The 22,589-nt window shown below is 45.5% G+C and overlaps 1 protein-coding gene across 3 annotated transcripts; it reads right to left on the bottom strand.

The window, feature by feature from the left end:
• Positions 1-744: 744 nt before the first annotated feature.
• Positions 745-22,305, bottom strand: RBL1 (RB transcriptional corepressor like 1). 3 transcript variants are annotated; one of them, XM_052683749.1, is made up of 22 exons: positions 22,111-22,302; positions 21,902-22,035; positions 21,583-21,783; positions 20,429-20,493; positions 20,213-20,341; positions 19,939-20,099; positions 19,171-19,220; positions 16,387-16,573; positions 15,436-15,602; positions 13,757-13,869; positions 13,167-13,270; positions 12,615-12,752; positions 11,560-11,724; positions 11,265-11,400; positions 9,647-9,913; positions 8,543-8,721; positions 7,451-7,627; positions 6,888-6,959; positions 6,438-6,522; positions 5,053-5,219; positions 3,369-3,533; positions 745-3,107 (listed from the first exon to the last, which is right to left on the bottom strand). In XM_052683749.1, exons 1-22 carry the CDS (start codon positions 22,249-22,251, stop codon positions 2,937-2,939), a joined length of 3,174 nt encoding a protein of 1,057 aa, XP_052539709.1. In that variant the 5' UTR covers positions 22,252-22,302; the 3' UTR covers positions 745-2,936. The 3 variants fall into 3 exon arrangements, with proteins under 3 accessions (XP_052539709.1, XP_052539710.1, XP_052539711.1); XM_052683750.1 differs by having other exon boundaries at positions 15,436-15,599; XM_052683751.1 differs by lacking the exons at positions 745-3,107; positions 3,369-3,533; positions 5,053-5,219; positions 6,438-6,522 and adding an exon at positions 6,529-6,766 and having other exon boundaries at positions 22,111-22,305.
• Positions 22,306-22,589: the final 284 nt, after the last annotated feature.

The following is a 22,589-nucleotide window of genomic DNA, read 5'->3' as shown; positions in this document are numbered from 1 at the left end:
CTAACAAGCTTTCTTCCCGACTCTGAAAACTCCCAGTCTTATTTCTCCCTCTGTACTGCCCGTGATGCTGTCCCCTCATTGCAGCTTTATCTACAGAAGGGAAGTTTACAGAGAGAAAAGCCAGCCCCATTTTCCACAGCAGTGCCCCTCAGCATCCTTCTAAGGCTGTTATCTCCATTGTAATTTGTCTTTTGGAACTAATTTTTGACTCTGAAGCTCTGGTGCCAAGATTTCAGTACTACTTACATTAGCACACTGGCCCACTTTTTCCTTCAGTAGCTGCATGGGCAAAATTCAACAAGCCCTGAGCACTGAGCTGGTACCAACTTTGTGTACGTTCACAGGAAGAAAACCACCATAAAGCCAGCCAGTAAAAACCTGAACACGTTCAACGCACTTAACCTGTGGGATGAGGGCTGTCCAGCACTGCCCACGTGGCTGCACAGCTGGAGCCCAAGAGCCAGGAGCCCGCAGCATTCAAGTGCTCAGCTGGGCAGGGGCGCCCCTGCCCAGCATTTCTTTGCTTACTTCAGCAGGAGCATTTCTCAGTCTCCTCCCAGAAACCACATCTGACTGCAGCACAAACACCAGAGAAATCTCAGGAGGAAACTTCAGGTAGATAAAAGATAAATTCAAACTGAAAAAGATAGAGAGGAAATGTGAGGAGGTACAAAAATGAAGGTCTTTGATATTACAGGAGATGCAGACTTTAGATGCAGATTTAATGAATGACCACACAAAACAGAGGTTAAAATACTTTTATTATAAAATACATATTTACATGTGAAGGCACTTTAAATCATTAGAAAAGTTTCACATACATTGCTTCAGCTGTTCCACAAGTCCAAAAACGTTTTTCATGTTGTCACCTACACAGGTGAAAAATCTGAACTGCATCCAGTTGTAGTACATCCATTTTTCTAATGAAAAAACACTGTGCTTAATGACACCAGTGAGGATCTTAGCACCATCAGCTCTCTGCCGTTCCAGAGAAGGCTGCAGGAGTGCAGGAGGCGTACATGTGGTAGGAAGAGATGGTGGGGGATGGAGCTTGAGGATCCCTGAGGCCCCCTCCAACCCAAGGGATCATCAGCGATCTTCCAGGGATCTACATCCCGACTGAATCAGCTTCGTCCTTACCATGCCATACTGCTGAAGAATGTAACCCTGGTAAGCCTGAGGTTATATTCATCACCCATAAGGGCTGCAGTGATCCTGCAGGTAAGGCTCAGTCAGGATTCCTAATTTCCCCTACAATGCAGGAGGCTTCTAGGGCCTGGGTTATGCATTGAAGGGAATGTGGTTGTAACTGCAGAGACGAGTGGATCAAGACAAAGTTTGTTTCTATTGTACATTTTGTCTCACCATCTGAAGACAAATATTCAAATTGGATAAAATTAAAGGAACCGAAGAATCTGCATTCTGTGCATCTGTGTCCATTACCCCACAGTCACACCTTTCAGAAATGAGCACCTTTTTTTTGGAAGTCAAAAATCAAAGTAGTTAAAGACCCAAATGAACTGGTTTGTAAACATCCTATCCTTGCTGAGTAGGGTCCCTGCACACACCCATGTACACACTCTCTCCTTCCATGGCTGCTGGCCAGATGCGTGAGATCACACAAGCTTTCTTCCTGTAAGCACAGCACAGCAGATCTGGCAGCATGTACTAAACAAAGCAAACAAAGTGAACAGAGCCCTTAGCACAAATGCTACGGAACTGTTATTTTTTCCAGCGTCACACACACACACACACACACACACACAGTACAGTGCTGAGAAGTTTCTGTACGGCTCTAACTTCAAATGCAATTAAGAAATAAGACCAAAATACTGACTTACAGTAAACTTGACTTTTTCAGTTTTGGTAAAGTAAATCCTATAAAATCCCTCAGTGTTAACAACAATTTTCGTTATAAGAAATAAGAACGTACACATTTCCAATGAAAGCAATCCTTTAGAAGCTATAAAAGTCATATATACAAACATACCTTATCCGATGGGTTTACTTTCAGTGTAGATACTACACAACAAGAGAGTAAGATCTTAAAATGTAGAGTTACATATTGTGTTAAATGAATTTCCACATTTCAACAGCTGTAAGGCAGGTGAAGCCCAAGCTCTCTTTCCAACTGTAACCAACTTGTAGGTCTTTGCAGTTAAGCTGCGATTCCTATCCACAGCTTCTACAGCCAGGCAGCAACCAAGCTGCCCATTGGAAAGGAGCATCTCCCACAGCAGTGCTCACTGGCTCAGGAGAAGGGTAATTCAGACTTATTCAGAAAGGTATCTCTGTGCTTTTCCAGTTGCCGGTGTCCAATTTAAACTGCTGCATCTGCTTCCTGATTCACGTTCTACGCTCTGATCCATGTTGCAACATACGCTTTTGCTGAAGCTCTGACAGGAGATAATGGCACAGGACGTAGAGTCACACACTTCAGAACTGTTCCACTCTTTCTGAGACTGAATCAGTCTGTTCTCCTCTTCAGTTACTCCACATTATTTTAGAAATAAGGCACTTTCAAAGTTTCTACCTCAAGTACGCAAGCTTGAGAAACGTAACCGACTTCACTCATTTCCTTACCGTTTTAATTCCAAAAATAAAATGGTTACCAGAAGCTGAGTTACACTCAGAACTGAAATGCGCTAGATTAGGCTCAACAACATCCACCACAGCTTTCTGCAGATCACTCTTTTCCTAAAACGGCTCAAAGAGAGTAACTTACAGTACAGTATGTTCTCTGGGAATAAAACCACCTTCCATGCTCCATTTCTTACTACCAAACTCTTGCTTCCTGCATCCTGTGGAAGTCAGAGGTTCAACGTTAACCAAACTAGGCAGCTGTCTGCATATACCACATCTTGTAAGGAAGTAATAGCACTATTGCTGTATCGACCTGCTCAAGATAGCTGAGATCCCGCAGAAAACGGACAGCTTTAGTGATTTGCTCTTTCACTGACAACATCCTGAAGGCGCTTCAGTAGAACATCATCATTTTCCTGGCAGAGTCGCTTCATAGGGGGCTCAGTGTCGCCATCAATCGTTATTGCTCGTTTCTTACTCCTGTGTTCACCTTGTTTTATCATGTTGTTGATATCCTTCAAACTCTGTGAACGACAATTTAAGAACAAAGTAACACGAGTTACTATGACTTCATTTCAAACCCGATTTGGTTCTCAATTAGCTGAGAACTAAAGAAGTTATTATTTTGAACCTCTCTGCTGGGCGAGTGAAGAACTCTCCAAAAGAACTCCACCCCTCCCCGCAAAGCGAGGCTCAGTGGATTCCCACCGACATAGAGCACGTTCCAGCGGTGAGATGAATTCATCCTCTCCCAGATCAACCTCTTCCAACCCTTTCATTTTTACCTTGGAAGGGCTCCCATTGAATTTGTACAGGAGCGCAGTTCGAGGCGTCAGGCAGGCACTGTTCTTGTGAGGCGAGACATAAACAGAGTGCTGCTGAGAGATCCGCCGAGGAGACACCGGCTGCTGCTTAATGCTGGGGAACGGAGACAAGGGGGGGGCTTCCATCTGAAAGAGGACCAACGCCCAGGAGATGAATCAGGAGCTACCAGACAGCAATAACTTCACAAAAAGGCAATGCAGCCACACTTCTGGGTTTTCTGCAGAACATTTTATCCTGTAGCAGTGTGACAACCAAGCAAGAATCCACAGAACAAATGCACGAAGGCAGCTCCAAAAGTAACGCCTCCTGTTTTATGATGTTGGCCCATGATGTCAGAGGCAGATGGGTGGAACCTTCCCACTGATCTCCCATTCCATTTTGCCGCCATATGGAACTGTCTGACATAACAGCGTGTGACATGGGAGCGCACATGGAGCCAACAGGGGGGACTGAATTCCTCCGTGTGGAAAAAAATGGCCTCCAGTGACATTCATCAATGCTTGTGAACATCTATGGAGACCAGCAGTGGATGTGAGCGCAGCGAGAGGCGGGTGGTGTGTTCCAGCAGTGCTGACAGCAGGCCACCTCTGCCCCTGCAAGTATTCCCCCCACGAGTGCAGCATGCAGGCTCAGGTTCATCACTTGTGAACGTGCACAGCCAACAGTGGTGAACATTTTGAACAACGGTGTGTTGTAGGATCTGCTCTGTCCAACAGTGTTCTTGTGCTCTTTGTATCTGCTGCAGTGTCCACAGTAATAACAGGAGGCACTGCTTTTGGAGCAACCTATGTATTTTACAGATGTGTCAACACAGCCACAAGAGCAAATGAGCACTGCTATCTAAAGAAACTGAAAATGGGGTTGTAAACTGGGTTGGTTTGCTTTCTGCTTTTACTTTAGACATCTCTACCAGCACTTCCCTGTGCCACTGGGCTCCCTGGAGCAGCTGCAGCTGAACAGTCTGTCAGAGCAGCATTCTCCCCTTCAGCTCATACCTGCTTTTCAGCAACTGCTATTGAAGTGATGGGTAATGCACTTACTGGAAATGAAGATTACAATGCATTTACTTTTGCCTGTCCCTCAAGTGTTAAACCACAAAAACACTCTGCCTGACTCACAGGCCTGGCACATAAGAATGCTTCCTACCAGGAAACTGAACTGAATTTCAGTTTCAATTCTCCACGCTGCTTAATCACACTCTCACACCCCAGTTTCTTGAGGCCAAATGTTGGTGCACTTGGGCTGTGGCAGCCTCGTGTTAGCGGATTAAGTGCCAGCAGATCTGTCTCTTGTACTCTTCCTGCTGGTGCTAACAAGCTTCCTTCCCGACTCTGAAAACTCCCAGTCTTATTTCTCCCTCTGTACTGCCCATGATGCTGTCCCTCATTGCAGCTTTATCTACAGAAGGGAAGTTTACAGAGAGAAAAGCCAGCCCCATTTTCCACAGCAGTGCCCCTCAGCATCCTTCTAAGGCTGTTATCTCCATTGTAACTGAGCAGCACAGCTCCTGAAGGGCTGCAAACATTACAAGAAGCATCACTTTGTGACTTCTGTAACCATGCCAGGTAAATACAAAACAAAAACCTGACACAGAATAAACCAGCGTCTGATTCTTAAAGCAAAGCTCCAATATATTTTACTTACTACATGATCCTGGTTTGTGACATTGTACTTCAGTGCAAAAGATTTTACTCTTCCTACATAGACCGCATTGTAAAATTTAATGAGATCTCCTCTCTCCTCTGTTCCCAGCTCAGTGCAGTTCTCCTCTGCTGATCTTCCCAAGGAATTTCCACTCTTCACAGATGAGTCTGATTACAAGAGAAAGCTTCAGATTTTAGAATGCGGTGTTAAATTGACTTCTTCAGATTTAAATTTGAGATGTCCAACTGACAAGAGCTCCTTCATGAGCTGACCAGTCAGTAAGATGAACTCATGAAACACACCTCAAAGATGCACTGTAGGTGGTTATGAACATCAGGAGGAGTTATGAATCGCTGCCAGCAGACCAGTGGATGGTGACTGAAGTGGATAATGCAGATCTGTGCTACAGCTATTTCCAGCTTAGGAGTAGGAAGTAAAGCAGTATTGATCCCTTTTCTTTATTTTTAAAAGGAGTAGTAAAAAGCTTATTTTTTTGGTTCATCTTTTATGGACTGCTATACAATCCCAGCACAGTAATAATGAAATTAGCCAGGGTGCTGAACAATGCTAAAGGTACTCAGAACCTTCACCTTTCCAACACTCAGCTACATGCTATTCAAACTTGCAACAATGCTTTAAGCAGTCTGACAACGTGCAGCTTTTAGCTTCTGTGAAACTTCCTAGTTGTCAGCTGGCAAAAAAAATAGCCTCTTCCTCTACTCACACCTACTGCACGGATGCCATGACCCCATCTCAAGAATTCTGTGGTACTTCAGTGAAAAAAGCTGCAGCTGCACAGCAAGTTGACGTGATCTCTTGCCTGCTCAAGTCAGGCCTTTACTGAGCACAACATCCTGTTTCACTCTCCATGCTACTGACCAAGCAAAACAAGATCACAAAAGAAAGCCTCTTGTTATCAGTGCAGTATGAAAGAAAACATAAAAAAAAAAAACCTTCCTTCAGTTGGTGTCTGTAATTCTTTAGCACGTCTGCCTTGTGTTACAACACAAAGTTGTCAAAAGTTGTTAAAAAAACAGGAGTTGGTACAAGATAAAGGAGGCACGAATCCATCAGCAACGTGCAGGCAGCTGCTGGACAGGATGCTGAACCTGTTGGTTTTTTTCCTTAAAAAAAAAAACAAAAAACAAACAAACAAACCCACCAAAAAACAAACAAACAAAAGTAAACATTTGTTCCAACTGGGAAGAATGTTTTCTCTCTCTAATGCAGGAGGGCAGTTGATAAAACAGTTTATTTTTCAGAAATATACTTATTTTTCTTCATTATGTTTAAAGCTCTAAAACTCATTTCCTTTCTCTTTATCACTTGACAGCTCAGCTTCATAAAAGCATGCAAACACATTTCAAAAAAATGGCCTTACTTACCTTCTGTCATCTGTACGTCTTGGTTCGCATTTCTCTCCAAAGGGACACTGGCAGAAGTGTTCCTTAACAAAACACTCCTATAAACCTACAGGACACAGAGGAGAGGAAAAAACATTGTTGTCAAGGAAAACAGAAAAGACAGAAGATGAGGTGCTGGAATAGGCTGTCAGGGAGGTGGGGAGTCACTGTCCCTGGTGCCATTCAAGAAACGTTCAGATGTTGTGGTGAGGGACGGGGGTCAGTGGGAAGCACTGGTGGGAGGTGATGGTTGGACTGGATGGTCGTGGAAGCTTTTTCCAACCTTGGTGATCCTATGAGGTGAAATCCATCTGAGTAAGTGAGTAAGAATGAAGAGAGCAATGAAGCTGACTTTTCCATTATCACCAGAATAATCTGAAGGCCACCTCTGTCCAACATTTATACAAAGAAAAGGAGCCATCATTTACTCACGTGGCTGTTTGCTTGTGGCTGATTCCTGTAACTTTTCATTATATCCTGAAAAGTTCTTTCCTCTTTGGTGACCTGGAAAAGAAAAGGCTGTTGAAGGCAGAGTGCAAACAGAAAGACAGGGCTGCTCAGGTGCAGTGTACTCAATTAGCATCCTTGTACACAGATCTTTCATGAGCATTAATATGCTGATGGGAATATGAACAAAACCACACGTTTCCATGTTCAAGCATTCTTTTTTTTTATTTCTGATAGTAAAGCTATTTGTTGCCTGTTAGACATTATCCCTCCTCCAACTTTTCTTCCAGTAATACTAAAAATTAAAAATGAAGCATTATTCCATTAGAAGATGTATTTGTGAATTTGAAAACTACATGTCTCAACTTTTCTAAGTAGAAAGTGAGGAAATACTCAACAAACCACCACACAGGTACATACACACACATACTATTTTGGTTTTCTTTCACGTCAGAATTGCTCTCTGCTACACAGGACTCGGTCTTCCAGCCATCCAATGTACACTTTCATCTGAAATAAAACTCTAATTCCTTAAGCCCATATGTTACCTTTGCCATGATATAAAAGGCACAGAGGAGAAGCTGGTCCAAATGCCTGTCCTTCATTAGATCAGCACAGTGAACCAACGTGAACTCAAAGCACGTCCAGATCTTCCTGCGCAAGTCATTGGACACATCCAACTTCAAACACAGGTCACGCAGGCGCACGCTGGCCAGGTGGTAAACCTACAAGAGAAAGACACACAGCAATGAATGGAGCCAACTGAGCTTAAGCTATCCTGCAGAAGTGAAAGCCAAGTGCAGCTGTTTGATCTTTCAATACTTTGCTTCCTCAGAGTTTTCTCCTTCTGCCCACAAGAATGTCTTCAAATGCTCAATTGTCAACTCTGTGCAAATGCTGGGTGCTTATAGGAAACCTGATTGAAAATCTTCCATTCCTTTTTCTATTATATCACTCACTCGCTACAGTGGGATGCAATCAACCCTTGGCTATGCTGATCCAATCAGTTCTTCATCCACCAAACAGTCCAACCTTCAAATCCATCCCTCTCCGGTTTAGGATATAAAGGAGAAAATCTCTGAGAACATCTTCAGAAAGAATAAATCTCCCTGTCCTAAAAAAAGTAGGTTCTTAACTTACTCCTTTTACTCCTTTACTCTTTTCAAGAAATTCCTCCTTTCTAGAAGCTTTGAGATAGCAGCCCTGATTTCTGAGGCCATGCGCAAGAAAGATCCGCAGTACTGGGGAGATCTCAAAAATGCCAACAAGAGAATCTCCTGGTACAGGATCCAAAACACAGCAGTTCTGAATGACCAAAACACAGAAGGGCAATCTCATTTTTGATGCATCTAACTTCTGCAAACGTGAGAGGCAATAACAAGAGAATTACAAACTGGTAATGTCTCCTACAGAAGCTGCTGAATTAAAAACAAAAAAAACCCCAACGAAACAATGTAATGATAGCACAGGGCAGAAAGTGAACGGGGTTACTGAATTCTCTACAATAGCTTTTCCCTTCTCCCAGCAATAGGAGAATTCTTCAAGCCAAAGGCAAGGCACATGAAGACTGACAGGTAACGTACTGCATGGCGCTTCAGCACAGCTGCAGAGGTAAGTCACACCTTCCTGTCACCGCTCACCTTCCTGTAGAACAGCGCCAAGGATCCTGTTCTCTTTGGTTTGTTTCCTGATGAGAGATGCCCTTCTTGATCCTGATGCACCTGGGGCTGGCAGGGATCCTGAGCCTCTATTTTAGGTGCCTGACCTAGATTCATTGAGATGGGTATCAGTGTGATCCCACCCAGCTCATTTGCGATACCTGGAGATGACACAAGCACCCAGGAAACAAACTGTTAGCAGCCACGACAACGCACTGCAGAACTGTAAATCCTGCACTCTTTCACAAATATTTCACACAGAAGATATTTCTTCCTTCTGTATTGGGCACTGGGAAGACCGAGTCTTCACAAATAATAGAAAAGTACATTTCTGGTAATGCTTAAATGAAGAGTATGGTTGCGAATAATCACTTCTGAAACTATCTTCAAAGTACGAGGTTTACATGAAATTGCAATCTCTGTAGTCAGCCTATCACTCTTCTGGGAGTGATGGGCACTGGTGTTCATTTTCTGACACTATTTTGTAATCTGACTACATGCAGTCCACGTAGTTTCTGTAATTGTCAAGTTCTCTTAATGCATGTCTGTTTAAACATGAAAAGCAGTGATTTTTTCATTTTCTCTTCCTATATGAAGACACAGATTTTGCAATTCAGAAAGGCTACAAAACCTCATTTCTCATATATCATCCTAAGAAATCCTAAGAAGTCAAGCATTAGTTCCAGTAAAATAAAAAAGCCAACCCCCCAAAAAATAAATGCAACCCTCCACTACTTTGCTCAATGTCTATACACAGCCCTTATTCAGTAATATCAGAATCTTTTTAGATCACATTGTTAGAGTTGAGAAACAAACCAATGCTTAACCTGTGATGAGATTTAACTAGAAGGAAGAACTCCACAACTTTGCCAGGTGGAATCCTTGGAACTCTTGTCAGACATCACATTAAAGCACAGAATGAGATGTTAGCACAAAAGCTTAAGTTCTGGTGTTGTGTTTGCTTCTTTGCTTTGTTAGTGCTCTCTTAAAAAAGGAAAAGTAGATACAAGACGTGTGGTCCAGCTAGCCAGATCTTAAGGGTAAGCACAGCATCTCACGTGGAAGAAAACCAGAAAGAACTCATACCATGCAGTGGAATAGTAACTTTCTGTCCTGCTTTTCCTGCTACCGTTGCTGTTGTCACAGTCAGTACCGTCTGCCCAGGAGAGATGGACACATTTTCAGCAGCAATGCTTGATGCTGGAGCAATTGTCAACTTAGTTCCCTCTGTTAAAATCTTTTCCATCTGCATCTCTTTGGGGCTGTCATCTCCAAAGAGTCTCCTCTTGGCACTTCCTGCTGTAGGGGAGCTGTAGCGCTCATGTACAGAGATTGGTGACAATGGCTGAGTGTCTGGTGAGCAAAAGAGAAAAACAATCTTCAGTGGAGCAGCTGAACGGGAATATTTCTCTGCAGCACAAGAAGAGGCAAAAGATAACAACAGATCGAAATGCATCAATTCTGGTTAAGAAGTGATCTCACAGCTCGCTGTTTCTTGGCAATATGAATAGAGACCTACAGACCTTCAACTGATTTTTATTATTCTGTAGTTACCCCAGACAGTTTGGTTTCATATGATAGCAACAGGAAAGACAGGAGCAACCAAGCTACCAGTGCTGCTTGTGGAAAGAACACTCCTCATGGTGCAGAAGCTTTCTGGCTAACCAGCAAGGAGAAACCAATGGACACCTCATTTCTCCCTCTGCCAGGATGGTCTGCTGGGTGCCAGGAGCAAACAAACATTTCCAATCCCCACTGTCTTCCATGGGAAGATAGGAAGAACACTTGGTATCTTATAGATGGACAGAGGTGTGTGAGAACCTGGTACCATCTCCCTTCTACTGAACCACTCACCATAACACCTGCAGTAACCATTAATACATCACTTCCCTAACTTGAGTAGTTAAAAAATAAAAAAAAAACAAACAGTTTTGTACCATGATTTGCCAGATGAACACACAACACAACATCATCACAGCACCACGAGCAAGAACTTATGGACTCTTGTATGGGATACAGTGGAAGAGTGAAAGCAGCTCATCCTGACCAGTGAAGTGGGAAAAAGCAACAGCAGTGCTGCCACTAACCCTTCATCCTCACCCTTAAGGATGTTTTACATGATGCCTGGGAAGAGCAAGGCAGTTCTTCAGAGGAAAAGAATACTGCAGATAAATTATCATCCTCCCATCCTGCAAAAGCAAGGTCAGTATGAAGAGGACTAAATGCAGTTTTGTCATCTCAATATGTAATAACAAGGAGTGACAGTGGCAACCATCACTGAGCCAGTAGGACAGCATGCAGAGAGACCGTGGTCTGAAGGATTATTATGGTAAGAATGAAACAGATCTACTAAAAATGCTGGACACTGCAAAGAAAAGGTTATACTTGAAGGAAAGGAACCAAAAATCCAGTCCAATTCACTGACAGCAACAACAACAAAACCCCAAAGAACAAACAGCCCCAATAACAAAAATCCCCACAACCCCCACAGAGACTGCAAAGCTACCAGATGACAACTCATCCTACAAGTCAGGTAACCCTGCACCTACATAAAGGCACGTCCTGCTCCACTTCACACAGGAAGCGTGATGAACAATGACTGCTGCTAGTAAAAGACACAAGGGTTTGACTTCTTGATCAACTGGGACTAGAACTGAATAAATAAAATCACACATCCAACATATATGAGGAACTCTGAACGTACCCCGTCTTGAACTCCCGCCAAGATCTGTCCGAACCTCTTTTACTCGAGGATGAACTATAGGAGATATTGGCATCATAGGCAAATGCCCAAGCCCACTTCCTCCATTGTTTGCTTCAAAATTATTGGGAAATATTACCTGAGAAACAAGAAATACCAGTGTAAGATAACAAATAGCTTTCCTTTGTCCCAAATCTTTAATATTTTTTTTCTGCATAAACTGTTCCATTCGAACAGTGTTCTGTACAAAGCAGCAGTAAGAAGATAATTTTTCAGTAGAGGAAAACAGATAACATACCTCCTCGCAGGTGGGAACCCTGTTTCCTGAAGCCTGGAGAGCAGTCCAGAGTGCTGAGTCCCGAGTCCAGGCAAGGCTCTCAAGGATTTGCTCCTCGATGCTGTTGAGGTGCTTCACCATGTCTCTGGAAAGTCCTTCTTCAGACCGAATCAGTACTTCAATTACCTAACAGCAAGAAGGCACTCACATGAAAGCAAAGTCAAACAACTCCTGCGTAATGCGACCAAACCATTATTCATTTCAGGACTGTGTTCCCAACTTCCCTTCAAGGTGGAATGTTCCAGCTTCCCCCTCACCCTTGAACCCTCCCCAGCCCTTTCTGACTCCCCTGAGCAACCCAGCTTCCACCAAGGCACCCACAGAAGCAGATTCCCCAAACACTCTGCCCTGAATGCCGCCCTTCCTCTGGTGGCTTGGCTTTCTGATTTTTCATCTTACGTCACACCTCAACAGAAGGCCTCTGTGCCTCTATTCAACATCCTACTTCTGCATTTCAGTGCAGCTGTGCTGTCCTGCGTCCATACAAGCACACAGATATACATGAAATAGATGTATCAAGCCCAAACACATTCCTTTATTTCCTTTTAAAAGTACGAATTAATTGCCTTTTTTTTTTTACTCCCTTTGCCAAAGGGGATCTGGAAATAGACAGCAAGCATCCTGTTAGCAGAGAATAACTGCTTGCAGGGTGCCTTCAGGCCCCTTCTCACACTGAGCATATACAGAAGGGATGCACAAAGCACATGCTGTGTTACAGCCAGGCAGACATGAGCAGGTGCATCAGATTCAGCTGGGCACATGAAAAGAACTAGAAGTTTATTAATAGCAAGTTACAGTGAAGAACCATTACAAAAAGGTTTACTTGCTTTAAGTTTCAGCTTCAACTCAAACATTACACATCTCAGGTAACGTTACGGACAGGCAGAATTTAGGATAGCCAAGGCACACGTTAACATCTGTTTCTCTCCTACATGACTACTAGGAGAGCACCAGCCTCAGACTGCCAGTCCAGTAACGTGCCACTTTCAGTGCAGATTCAGGCAGTATGTCTTTACCTTATAAAAATAGAATGGCCTTAGGTCAAGCACTTCGATTATCCAGGGAAAGGTGCGAGGAGAGCTGTAGGCAAAAAGCACGACCTCCAAGCAGCACGCCATGAGGGAGCGGTGAAACACATCTTGTTCCAAGAGAGCCTTAAGGGATGAGAGAAGACGCCAATGACCTGAGCTTGTGGAAATGGAGGCACAGGTATGTGAAAAGCCCTGCAGGCACAATCACAGGCACCTCAGTATTATTCTAAGAAACCCCACGCTCACAGAGCCTCCAAAACAACAACTTCTTAGGGTGGGAAAAGATGGGATGATCCCTTAAAATAATTACTACAAAGAGTATAATTACTGCTAGGATATAATTCATGTAATAATGGCAGATCTCTACAGTTTTCAAAAGTAGTCAGATTACACTTAAAAGAGAAACGCATGGGATGCGTGTAACATCAATGATACACATGGGTTGCTGTCTGCAGACTGATCTGTACTGGAACCATCTGAACATATCCCCCCACAGAGGATTTATGAAGTGTTCTCTTTTGCAGGTTCTTTACTTACAGTCATGTCCTTCCCATGCAGTCTTCGCATTTCTTGTACCATTATAGTCTCCAAGATCTTATAGTACAATATCTCTGCCAGTTTTAATCTGTTTACAGCAAAATCTGAAATTTAAAACCAACGCTGATGAAGCCCTGTGCTGTTTCCACGAACGGCCTCAGCCTGCACTGACCCATACTAGGGCTCCTCTAACAAAGCACAGCACATATATACGCATCCTGCAAACGAACACAGCATCCTCTGATACATGCTAGTCACAAGAGCAGCACACTGGAAATACTGGAGAGGATTATTAATGTTTATACTGAAGTCACTTGGAAACAGTTGCAATGCATTTCCTAGTCGTATTCCACTTCCTTCATCTTTAGGAATACAAGTATCAATTTTTGTTAAAATCTCTAAAGTTTCAGCACTCTCCTGTTATCTCATTTGAACTTAACTTTCTTTTAATTCTGTAATAAGATACTATTCATCATAGTGTCAACAGCAATACTTTTCTGATTGGGAGTGCTGATTGCTAAAGAGTCCCCCACGCATTGGGACAGGCTGAGCGTTACGTTCTGGAACATCCCAGCATTTCACCTTCCTACCTATGTGAGATCCTGGCAGTTCGTCTGTCGGCTGCGTGTAGCTGTGACAGAACGTCTCCCCGATTTCTCTCACTCTGTTCATGATGCTTTCTGCAGGGCTGCGTGCACAAGACCTGCAGGAGAACACAGGAAGCAAGCCTTGGCCATGTAAGTAAGTGTCCTGATCCCGTGCAAACAAACAAACAGCGCTGGTTTTCCTGAGCTCTGTTAGACAGTAACCCCAACATCATAAATCACGGGAAACATCGCATGGAAAGATTGTTTCTCTCCTGCTGTACAGATTTCACAGCCAACATAAGAGAAATTGAGAGCACAATCAGGAGAAAAAAATGCATCAGCAGGAGCAAGGCGTGAGAGCTTTCAAAAAACAAAAGCAAGGCAGAAGGGCACTGATGAACCCCCACAGACACTGCTGGGAAAAGCACCCAGAGAAGCTCTACATTGGGAGATGCCTTTCTGAATGCCTCCATACTCAGAGGACAGTGGCTCAGGACTGGTAGCAAACGCAGATACTGAGTTATGGTGAAAAGCCAGCGCTGCAACGATGGGTTCCTCAAACAAAGCCTTCTAATTGATTAAAAGTTACTCTTACAAGGGATTTATATCTGAAAGAGAGAACATTCAGAAGCATGGACCATTCTAGAATCAAAACCACTGTTCTTCTACTCCTCCCAGTCAGCCAAAGCATATCCCAGCCTCTGCAGAACTCGTGTTCAGGATGAGAAAAGCCTTCAACACATTTATTATCAGAGGCTTTTCTCAATGCTCATCTAAGTTTCAATATTTACAGCTATTGACAGGTTATTACTTGAATGAACACGTTTTTCACGAGAGATTACAGAGGCACTTTAAGAGGATGACGGAAATAACATTGGATTTCCACACAACACCTGTCAAACGGAAACGCATCCTTCCAAGCATTTGTAATCCCAACTTCTAAGAACATCTGTTAGAAGGACCTTCAAAACAGACACAATTCCAAAGATGAGAACTAGAATTACTATCTTCATCTATTCATGAAGATTGCTACAAAACACTACTTTTACATGTCAGATATTAAGTGCTAATACTAAGTTCCCATTATCACTAAAAATAGTAATAAATAAAAAATCCAGAGCCCATACACCACTATTCAGCAAGATTCACAGTCAGACAACTGCCCAACAGCTCTATGATTAGGCATTATTAAATTTTTACTTGCTATGAAGCAACACTGGTCCACCTTTTACTGCTGCACTGTGTGCATTTATCTGCTTACACACCAACGTTTCTGAGCACGTGTCACTGCAGTCAGCACACAGACGTGCATCCAGGAGGCCAAAGCTGATCTGCAGAACAGAGTGCTGCTCCCAGAAATGGTGGTGAGGAAGGCCTGGGGCTGCCTTCAGCAAAAACTGAATAGGATTTCCAATATCATACAGCTGCTGAAAGGGACGAATGAAGATGGTGCCCCCTCAGGGATGGGGGGTCCAGCTCTCCTCCAGAAGTACGGACCATTTAAAAAACAATGTTCTACTTGATATCAAGACCCATTAACTGGAAATAATAGAAAAACACAAGCAAAAAAAAAAAAATACACTGCACCAAACAAGAAAGTGCAATCTGAGAAAGAAAGCAGCCCCAGTCACAAAAAGATGAGCCTGCATTTGTTAGAGAACAGCTGCAGTGGATGTACTTACTCAAAAACAGCCAGAAGCAGGTCACTAGGGGCATTTTTCAACCCAGCCACAATGTTCTGCAGCCGACTCACGCTTTGTGTGGCTGAAGCAACGGGAGTGATGACAGCTTCCTTTTCTCGTAGGTATCTTCTTCCAGTCAGAGGAGTTGAAGGTGCAAATGACCTCTTCTGAGAGAGAGATGGATAATCAATAAAAAAAGCCAACAGAAGTGGTGCAGAAACAGCATCTCCTGCAAAATCACATCTAAGTTTAAAATAACACAACTAAAATGCTGCCAAAGAAGGCTGCCAGGTCTGTGCTCTTAGGACTTGTGGAAAATTAGTTCCTTTTCCCAATGCTGGGCTCCATAAATACATACAATCCTCTTATCCAAGTTTGAAAGCTGTTAATTGGGTATCTTCCCATACACCCCCTTCATTTGATACAGTTCACGTTGTTAAACACAGCGAAATGCTGACTTTGCTTATAGCTGCAGTTTGTAACCAAAGCAGAGGAGTCAGGCTTTGGTTTTGTGTCTTGAAAGCTATTTTTCATAGAATAGGTTGACTTTTCCTGTCATCAGAAAGAATCACAGGAAAACACAAATTAATCCAGTGTAAAGGTTTCATGGTATTCTTACTGGGCAAGCAGCATGAAATAACTCTATGTCCATATATGGAGGTCTTAACTACCTGCACTTTTTCCTGGACAAAATAACACCAGTTCATCTACAGAAGTGCTCCCACCCTGCTCAAGGAGCAGTTGTTTCCTGCATTAGCAAAGACAACACCACAATTTCTCTTAGCAAGGCTGCCCGACTAAGCCTGTGAGTGACATTCACCTCCTTCCTCCCAGCAAACCATTCAAGGGATGCAGCTTTTCCAAGTCATCTCAGGGATTCAAAGTGCATACGATGAGAAAACTGGACTCCAAAGGAAGGAGCAGTCCCCCCGAAAACGTTACATGAGTCACCTTTTCGAAGTGCTGCTGAAGGTGACACTCCACGTGAGCTCTCGCTGCTGTTTTCCCCACTTGCAAATCTGCAGGAAACTTCCGCGGAGTGCCAATTTCTTCCTCAGCATCCGCTCCTAGGAAAACTCTCTCATCAAAGTCCCCCACTGTTAGAACATACTCCTCGTACTCTTTATTCAGTGCTTTGCTGGAAGAGAAGCCAAAGTTTTACAGCAAAGGTTAAACTGCTGAACAAACACAGAAGTGAAGCCAGCACAAACTCAACGCTCCTCACGCTCTCAGTAGCAGCAGTGCTTCTACATGGAGCTCCTCTGCGTGAGCAGCCTGCTCACAGCCCTGCTTGGCTGCCTTCAGCTCCAAGCCTCCCACGGCAGCACACTGCATGGCCTGCTCTTCACCCGCCAGTGCTTCATGGAGCTACAGAATCACAGAACAGCCTGGGCTAAAAAGGACCACAATGACTACCTAGTTTCAACCCCCTGCCATGTGCAGGGTCACCAACCACCAGACCTGGCTGCCCAGAGCTGCATCCAGCCTGGAACGGACCATAAAGATCACCGTGTTCTAAGCCACCTGCCATAGGCAGGGATGCCCACGCAGTGCATTAATCTCAGACAGTGCTGAAATCAAGGCATCAGGATCCACAGCTGAATTGCTTCACACACACAATATATACATACACGGAATCTGGCTTTTCTGAACAATTTTCCCATCAGCTGATCCAGAAATGTTGGGATCTTAGGTTGAAACCTGCCAAACTAGGATGCATTTGCTTCAAATGACATTCACCAACACAGACATCTTCAGAATTATTACATTTCCCTTACACTTTCCTGAGGAAGTAGAAAAAAGAACTGCCTTTCTTAGATGGCAATTAGCATTAAATTAGTTCCACACACTAGAAGAAAATCTCCCAAAGGTCTTGAAAACCTGGTAGGTACACACGGAACGTGGGACCACGAGGCACTCGGTGATGCACTCCAAGGCTGCCACAGCCCTTTCCCCGCTTCCATTCCTGTACCCATTCCCTTCTGTGCTGTAAAGTGAACTGACATAAAATCTCATAGCAATGTGTAAAGAAAATGGAACCACTCTGGGCAGGGAATGGAAAGAGATCTACTATACCAGTGTCGGTATTCAGAAAAGTCTGATGACTGCACAGGGTGAGTTCTGAATTGAAAGCACTGTGCCCATGCAGTGGGCTGGACAGCATTTTGGTTTTTTGGAACAGAGCTTGGAGCCACCTGTGAAATACAGATACAGGGCAAGTCCTTCACAAGGACGAGAATCCAGATGTGAATGGAGCTCCTGGGGCAGTGGAAGTCTAAGTGCAGGATATAAAATGCTGACAGAAATTCCCAAATCAAAACAAGTGCAGACTGACTGAGCTTTGTTAACATCAGGTGGAGTTGTGTCTTCCTGCTGCTGCTTAACTATTTCCCAGCAAATCCTGATCTCTTTGTCACGAGGAACATGAATGAGTTGGACTTCAATATGTTCCACTCACTGAACAGAAAACTTCTCCTGAAAAGAAGTCACTGGGCTCGCACAGGGAGAAAACGTGCTTCCACCTCAGACAAACAGTACTGAAAGAGCCCATCAGAAGTTAAAGCTCTGCCCAAGCAGAGCAGCAGGGGCTGTGTTAAGTCTGAGCTCTACTTTGGCTGCCTGGCACTCAGTGGCATCTTCCCTCAATGGCACAGAGGAAGGGAACTGAAGCTTCAGTCTCCTCGAATCACCACTGACATGATACTGAACAGCTCCTTTGGCTCCTTGATTCCAGCTAACCTGCGTGTGGAAGAGGAACATTTAACCTGACAAAGGCTGCAGAACCTCCTGTTTGGGCAAAGACACAGGCAGGTTTCCTCAGGTGTCATTCAGTCAAGAACAGGGAGCCTCATTTGAGTGGCAGTAACCACTACCACCATTAGTCGTTGAGCAGGGATACCAGTGCAGCTCACTGCTCCATAGGGAGCAGAGCAGCACTTCTTCATCTGAATGCTCCGCACGTTGCAGCAGGGCAGTCTCTGCTCACGCAGACAGCACAGCTAAAACCTCCCCTTGCAGAACTGAACTATTAGCTGCTTGTGGAAGAGGAAAAAGCCTTGTGGGATCCAGAACAAAGCAGCTGCGACTCATCTTTTCATCTAAATTACTTTTGAGAATTAAATGTTAGAAGTTCCCAAAACAGCTCCGTTTGCCTCCCTCCTCTTTTCTTGTGGTTTTGCAATTGTTGCTCCTTTTTCTTTTGAGCTCTCCCATTGCACTCACAAATGTGTGCACTTATCTGGAGACTAAGAAACAATCCTAAATACTTCCCTATTCACATGCAAATATTGAGGTATGCATAGTAACACATTCATGAGTTTTAGAGCTTGGACTTGCTCAGACTACACACAGGTTAAGAGCTGCCAGAACAACACAGAGTAATCTATGCTGGAAAAGATCCTAAAGATCAAGTTCAGCCATCAGCCAGCACTAAACCACATCCACACGTCTGCAATAGCTGTAGGGATGCAGAGCGCAGCCCTGCCCTGGGCATCCTGCTCCAGAGCCTTAGCACCTTTCTGTGACCTGACATTAAGGAAGAAACTGTAGCTCACCCTCTGATATTGGAGGTATCTCAGACCCAGGAAGCATTTCGGCAAGGAACAGCATTGCTTCTCAAATCACCAGAAGCAGTGAGATACAGTAAGATACGGAAAACATGGGATTTAGCATTCAAAGACCCATACTCAAGAAAGAAACCCAAGTCCAAGATTAAAAACGCACACTGTCACTTACTTATTTTCTGTAAAATTGCAAAGATCCAACAGACATTCTCCTTTTAAGATCTAAGAACAAAAAAAAGCAGAAACATCTTACATCATCAATCAAAACCATTCCATCTCTACCAACGTGACAGCAAGACGGTCCTTGCCAAAAGCACAATGAGCACAACCAGACTTGTCCTTTTGCCCAGACCAGAGCAGCACAATGCTGTTGGTAAGAGGCGCAGGCCAGGCCAAAGCTCAGCTCATCCAAGCTGTGGTGAACGCACAGCTCAGGAGCAGTGCTGTCAGCTCTGCGCCCCGGCAGGGAGGAAGCAACCTGCTTCCTAGTCTGATGACTACAGACATCTCTATGGAGCTTGGAGAAGTTCTCCAGGAGCAAACCCACACAGCACAGTTTTTCCATCTGTGACCCCAACTCCTCATTCAAAGCACTGTGTTTACCCCAGACACACACTGGGACCCAGGCAATCATGACAGCTGTTCCACAAGATAACATTTTTCATTAAAAAAGCTGATCACCTACAGTGCAGCTTCCATACTGCCAAGAAAGTAAGGATCTTTCACTGACATAAAGAGCCAAAACAGAGGGGGCCCTACAGCATGCATCGTTAGAAGGGAGAGCTCAGTTCTGCTCCCGCTGAAATGCAGAGCAACCTGAACCAACACGAGTCCACACACCCACCAGGGCGCTTTCCTCCAGCACATGCAGGATTTCAATGCTCAAGACAAGACCATCTGTACAAACACTACCACACGTCCCCCACATAGTAATATGCACCTTCCTATCGAACAGCTTCGAAATGTACGGCTTGAAGTAGTGCTCCTTTATTCCTTTCGCTTCCACGAGAAGCCCATCGTGCAGCTCACACAGCGTGGCAATGATGCACGGAGGGTCCTCTGAGGCTTTCATCTCTGATGCATGGAAGTCTGCTGGTAAGCCTGGGAATGGGAAGGAGAGGGAAAAGCAAATGACAACCTTCAACTTTACCGAAAAAAAGAATAACCAAAGGAACAAAGCGTATTTCATTTTGAACAGCCTACCCCCACCGTACCTTTAAATGATGGATTTAGCAAATCTCTTCGATTTGGGCACAAAATGGCATTTGCAAAAACCAGGTCCAAGCAGCACAGAAGCAGATGATAGGAATTTACTAAATCGTCCCCAATCATACGGAAATTACCTTGAAGAGACAGCACATCACGTCAGGCAACAGAAGTTCATAACTCAGAATGCATGAGAAACACACGGCTGCAGAACGCAAGCCTACCCTTAGTGTACACAAACAGGGTCCAGCAGAAGTTGAAGAGATCCTTAACACCACACAGCACCCGCCTGTCAACAAGAGGGGCAGGAGTCAGTCTCTGCTTCCAGGAAGCTGAAGCGCACTGCTTAGCAAGAGTTTCCTTCTGCTCAAAGCAACAGTCGGAGCCATCACACCACAAGGGCACACAGAGGCACGCCGTAAGCTGGTGGCACACAGAGCAGCTCTCACTGCAGCCTCCTGGACTGCTCTGCACAGCTTTTTGCACAGTCACCGACTGCTCTGAGCCAACAGCTGCTTGTGGTCGGTGCCCCAGGCACTACCTTGGTGATGTTGCAATTGTGACAGGAGTCTCACAGAGCTGCATGTAGCAGACTGCTGAGGGCTCTGTCAATTGCAGTGCACCTTTCTCCTAAACGTTTTACTAAAGCATCGCACACCCTTTCAAAATATGCAACTACAACTCAGCTGCAGCTCTTCTGGTGAATACTCTAGAAGTAGAGATGAACCAAAACCACCCGACAGAGAAGCTGCGTGCTCACGTTAGTGAATGCTGCTCTGATGAAGGTACATGAACACAGTGCACGGACATTTCTCCTCATACAGGCTCAGCAAAACTGGTTGCAGCAGCAGCTCCCTTCCCATATCTGCATAAGGAGCCACACCAGAGTGGGTTACTTTAAATTACCCCCTCACATCCAGACCAAATTGAGGCTGCAGAAACCCCCAGCACTGAGCCAGCTCAGCTTCCTCTGCTGAAGGTCATATCCTCACTAGAGCTACCAGGGACAGCCATGCAGTCAATGCAGAACAAGGATGAAGCCCTTTAATTAAGAAGTGCTCCGTGCATCAGGAAGACGACAGCACCAGTCGCTGCCTGTCATACAGATGAGCACATTGGCTGCAGTTTGCTCCCACAAAAGGGCCGGCGCTCACCTGGCATTCACATAAAGCAGCCGCTCACTGGAGTCCACTGATGCAGCACTGTGAGGAGTGCAAGGAGGGACAGTAGCCTGGTCTCAGCCACTGCCTATGCCTGCACTGAGCATCCCTGCACGTCTGCTCAGTCACTTCAGAACTCGGCCTTGTTTTTTAAAGCACAACTACCGCTCTCTTTATTTGTAAAACCGTTGTAAAGCCACACGAGAGCTCCCCAGTACCTCTGCTTCCTGCTCCGTTGGGGTTTCGAAGTTTCCTCGTTAGGGTTTTGAAAGATATCCAAAAATATCGGTTCAAACTTCCTGAAGATGACAGTGGACACCTCGAAGTTCCTCTCCAGCCTTTCCACCCGCTCCCGGAACTCCTGTGGCACATTCGACATGTCCATCCACTTCTTCATTTTGCTAAAGAACTGAATCAAACTTAAAAGGGAAGAGGAAAAAAAAAAGAAAGAAAAAAAGACAAAGAAACCTTCGTGTTATCACCGGCTTTAACCGCCGTTCTGTCTCAGCGCTGCCCCGTGCGGGCCGAGCGGCGCACCTGAGCCTGGCGGAGCGCAGGATCCGGGTCAGCGACACGCAGTTGCCCTCCATCAGGCCGCTCCCCACGGTGGGCAGCACGCTGCGGCGGCACGCGGCGTACAGAGCGCAGGCCAGCCAGTGCTGCGCGTCCCCCTGCAAGGCAACGCCGCTCGTGGGGCCGGGGCAGCTCGGCACGGCGCGGCCCCGCCGCCCGGCCCCACCGCCCACCTCCAGGCTGTAGGTGCCGCGCAGCGCCGTGAAGTCGCGGAGCGCCTCGGCCGCGCTGCCCGCGTCCAGGTTGAGCTCCCGGCACAGCCGCTCGATGGCGGCGCCGAGCTCGGGCTCGGGTAGCGGCTCGGTGCGGGACATGGCGGCCCGGCACGGCCGCCACGGCGCCGAGCTGCGCTCAGCGCGCCAAAACTTACGAACCGGAAAGGGCGCGGCCACTTCCGGCGCCTCCGGCGCCGACGGGCGGGAAGCGGGAGGGGGCGCGGGGTCGGAGCGGTTCTGCTCCGCGCGGGTCCGAGCGCAAGGAGCGGCGGAACGGCCCGGCTCGGGACGCCTTTCCGGAGCCCGGACGCGCCCGAGGGAAGGCTGGTCCCGGGGGCCGGGCCGCGCGCGCACTGCGTCCGCTCTGCAGAGCTGCCGTCCTCGGGCGCTGGGCGGCCCTCGGTGTGGCACCGCGCGCGGCCGGCGAGCATCGCCGT

This window comes from Tympanuchus pallidicinctus, unplaced genomic scaffold (genome assembly GCF_026119805.1).
Source record: "Tympanuchus pallidicinctus isolate F22 unplaced genomic scaffold, pur_lepc_1.0 scaffold20, whole genome shotgun sequence".
NCBI lineage: Eukaryota > Metazoa > Chordata > Aves > Galliformes > Phasianidae > Tympanuchus > Tympanuchus pallidicinctus.
The sequence above is the reverse complement of the archived record's forward strand: the minus strand, read 5'-3'. Positions and strand labels throughout refer to the sequence as shown.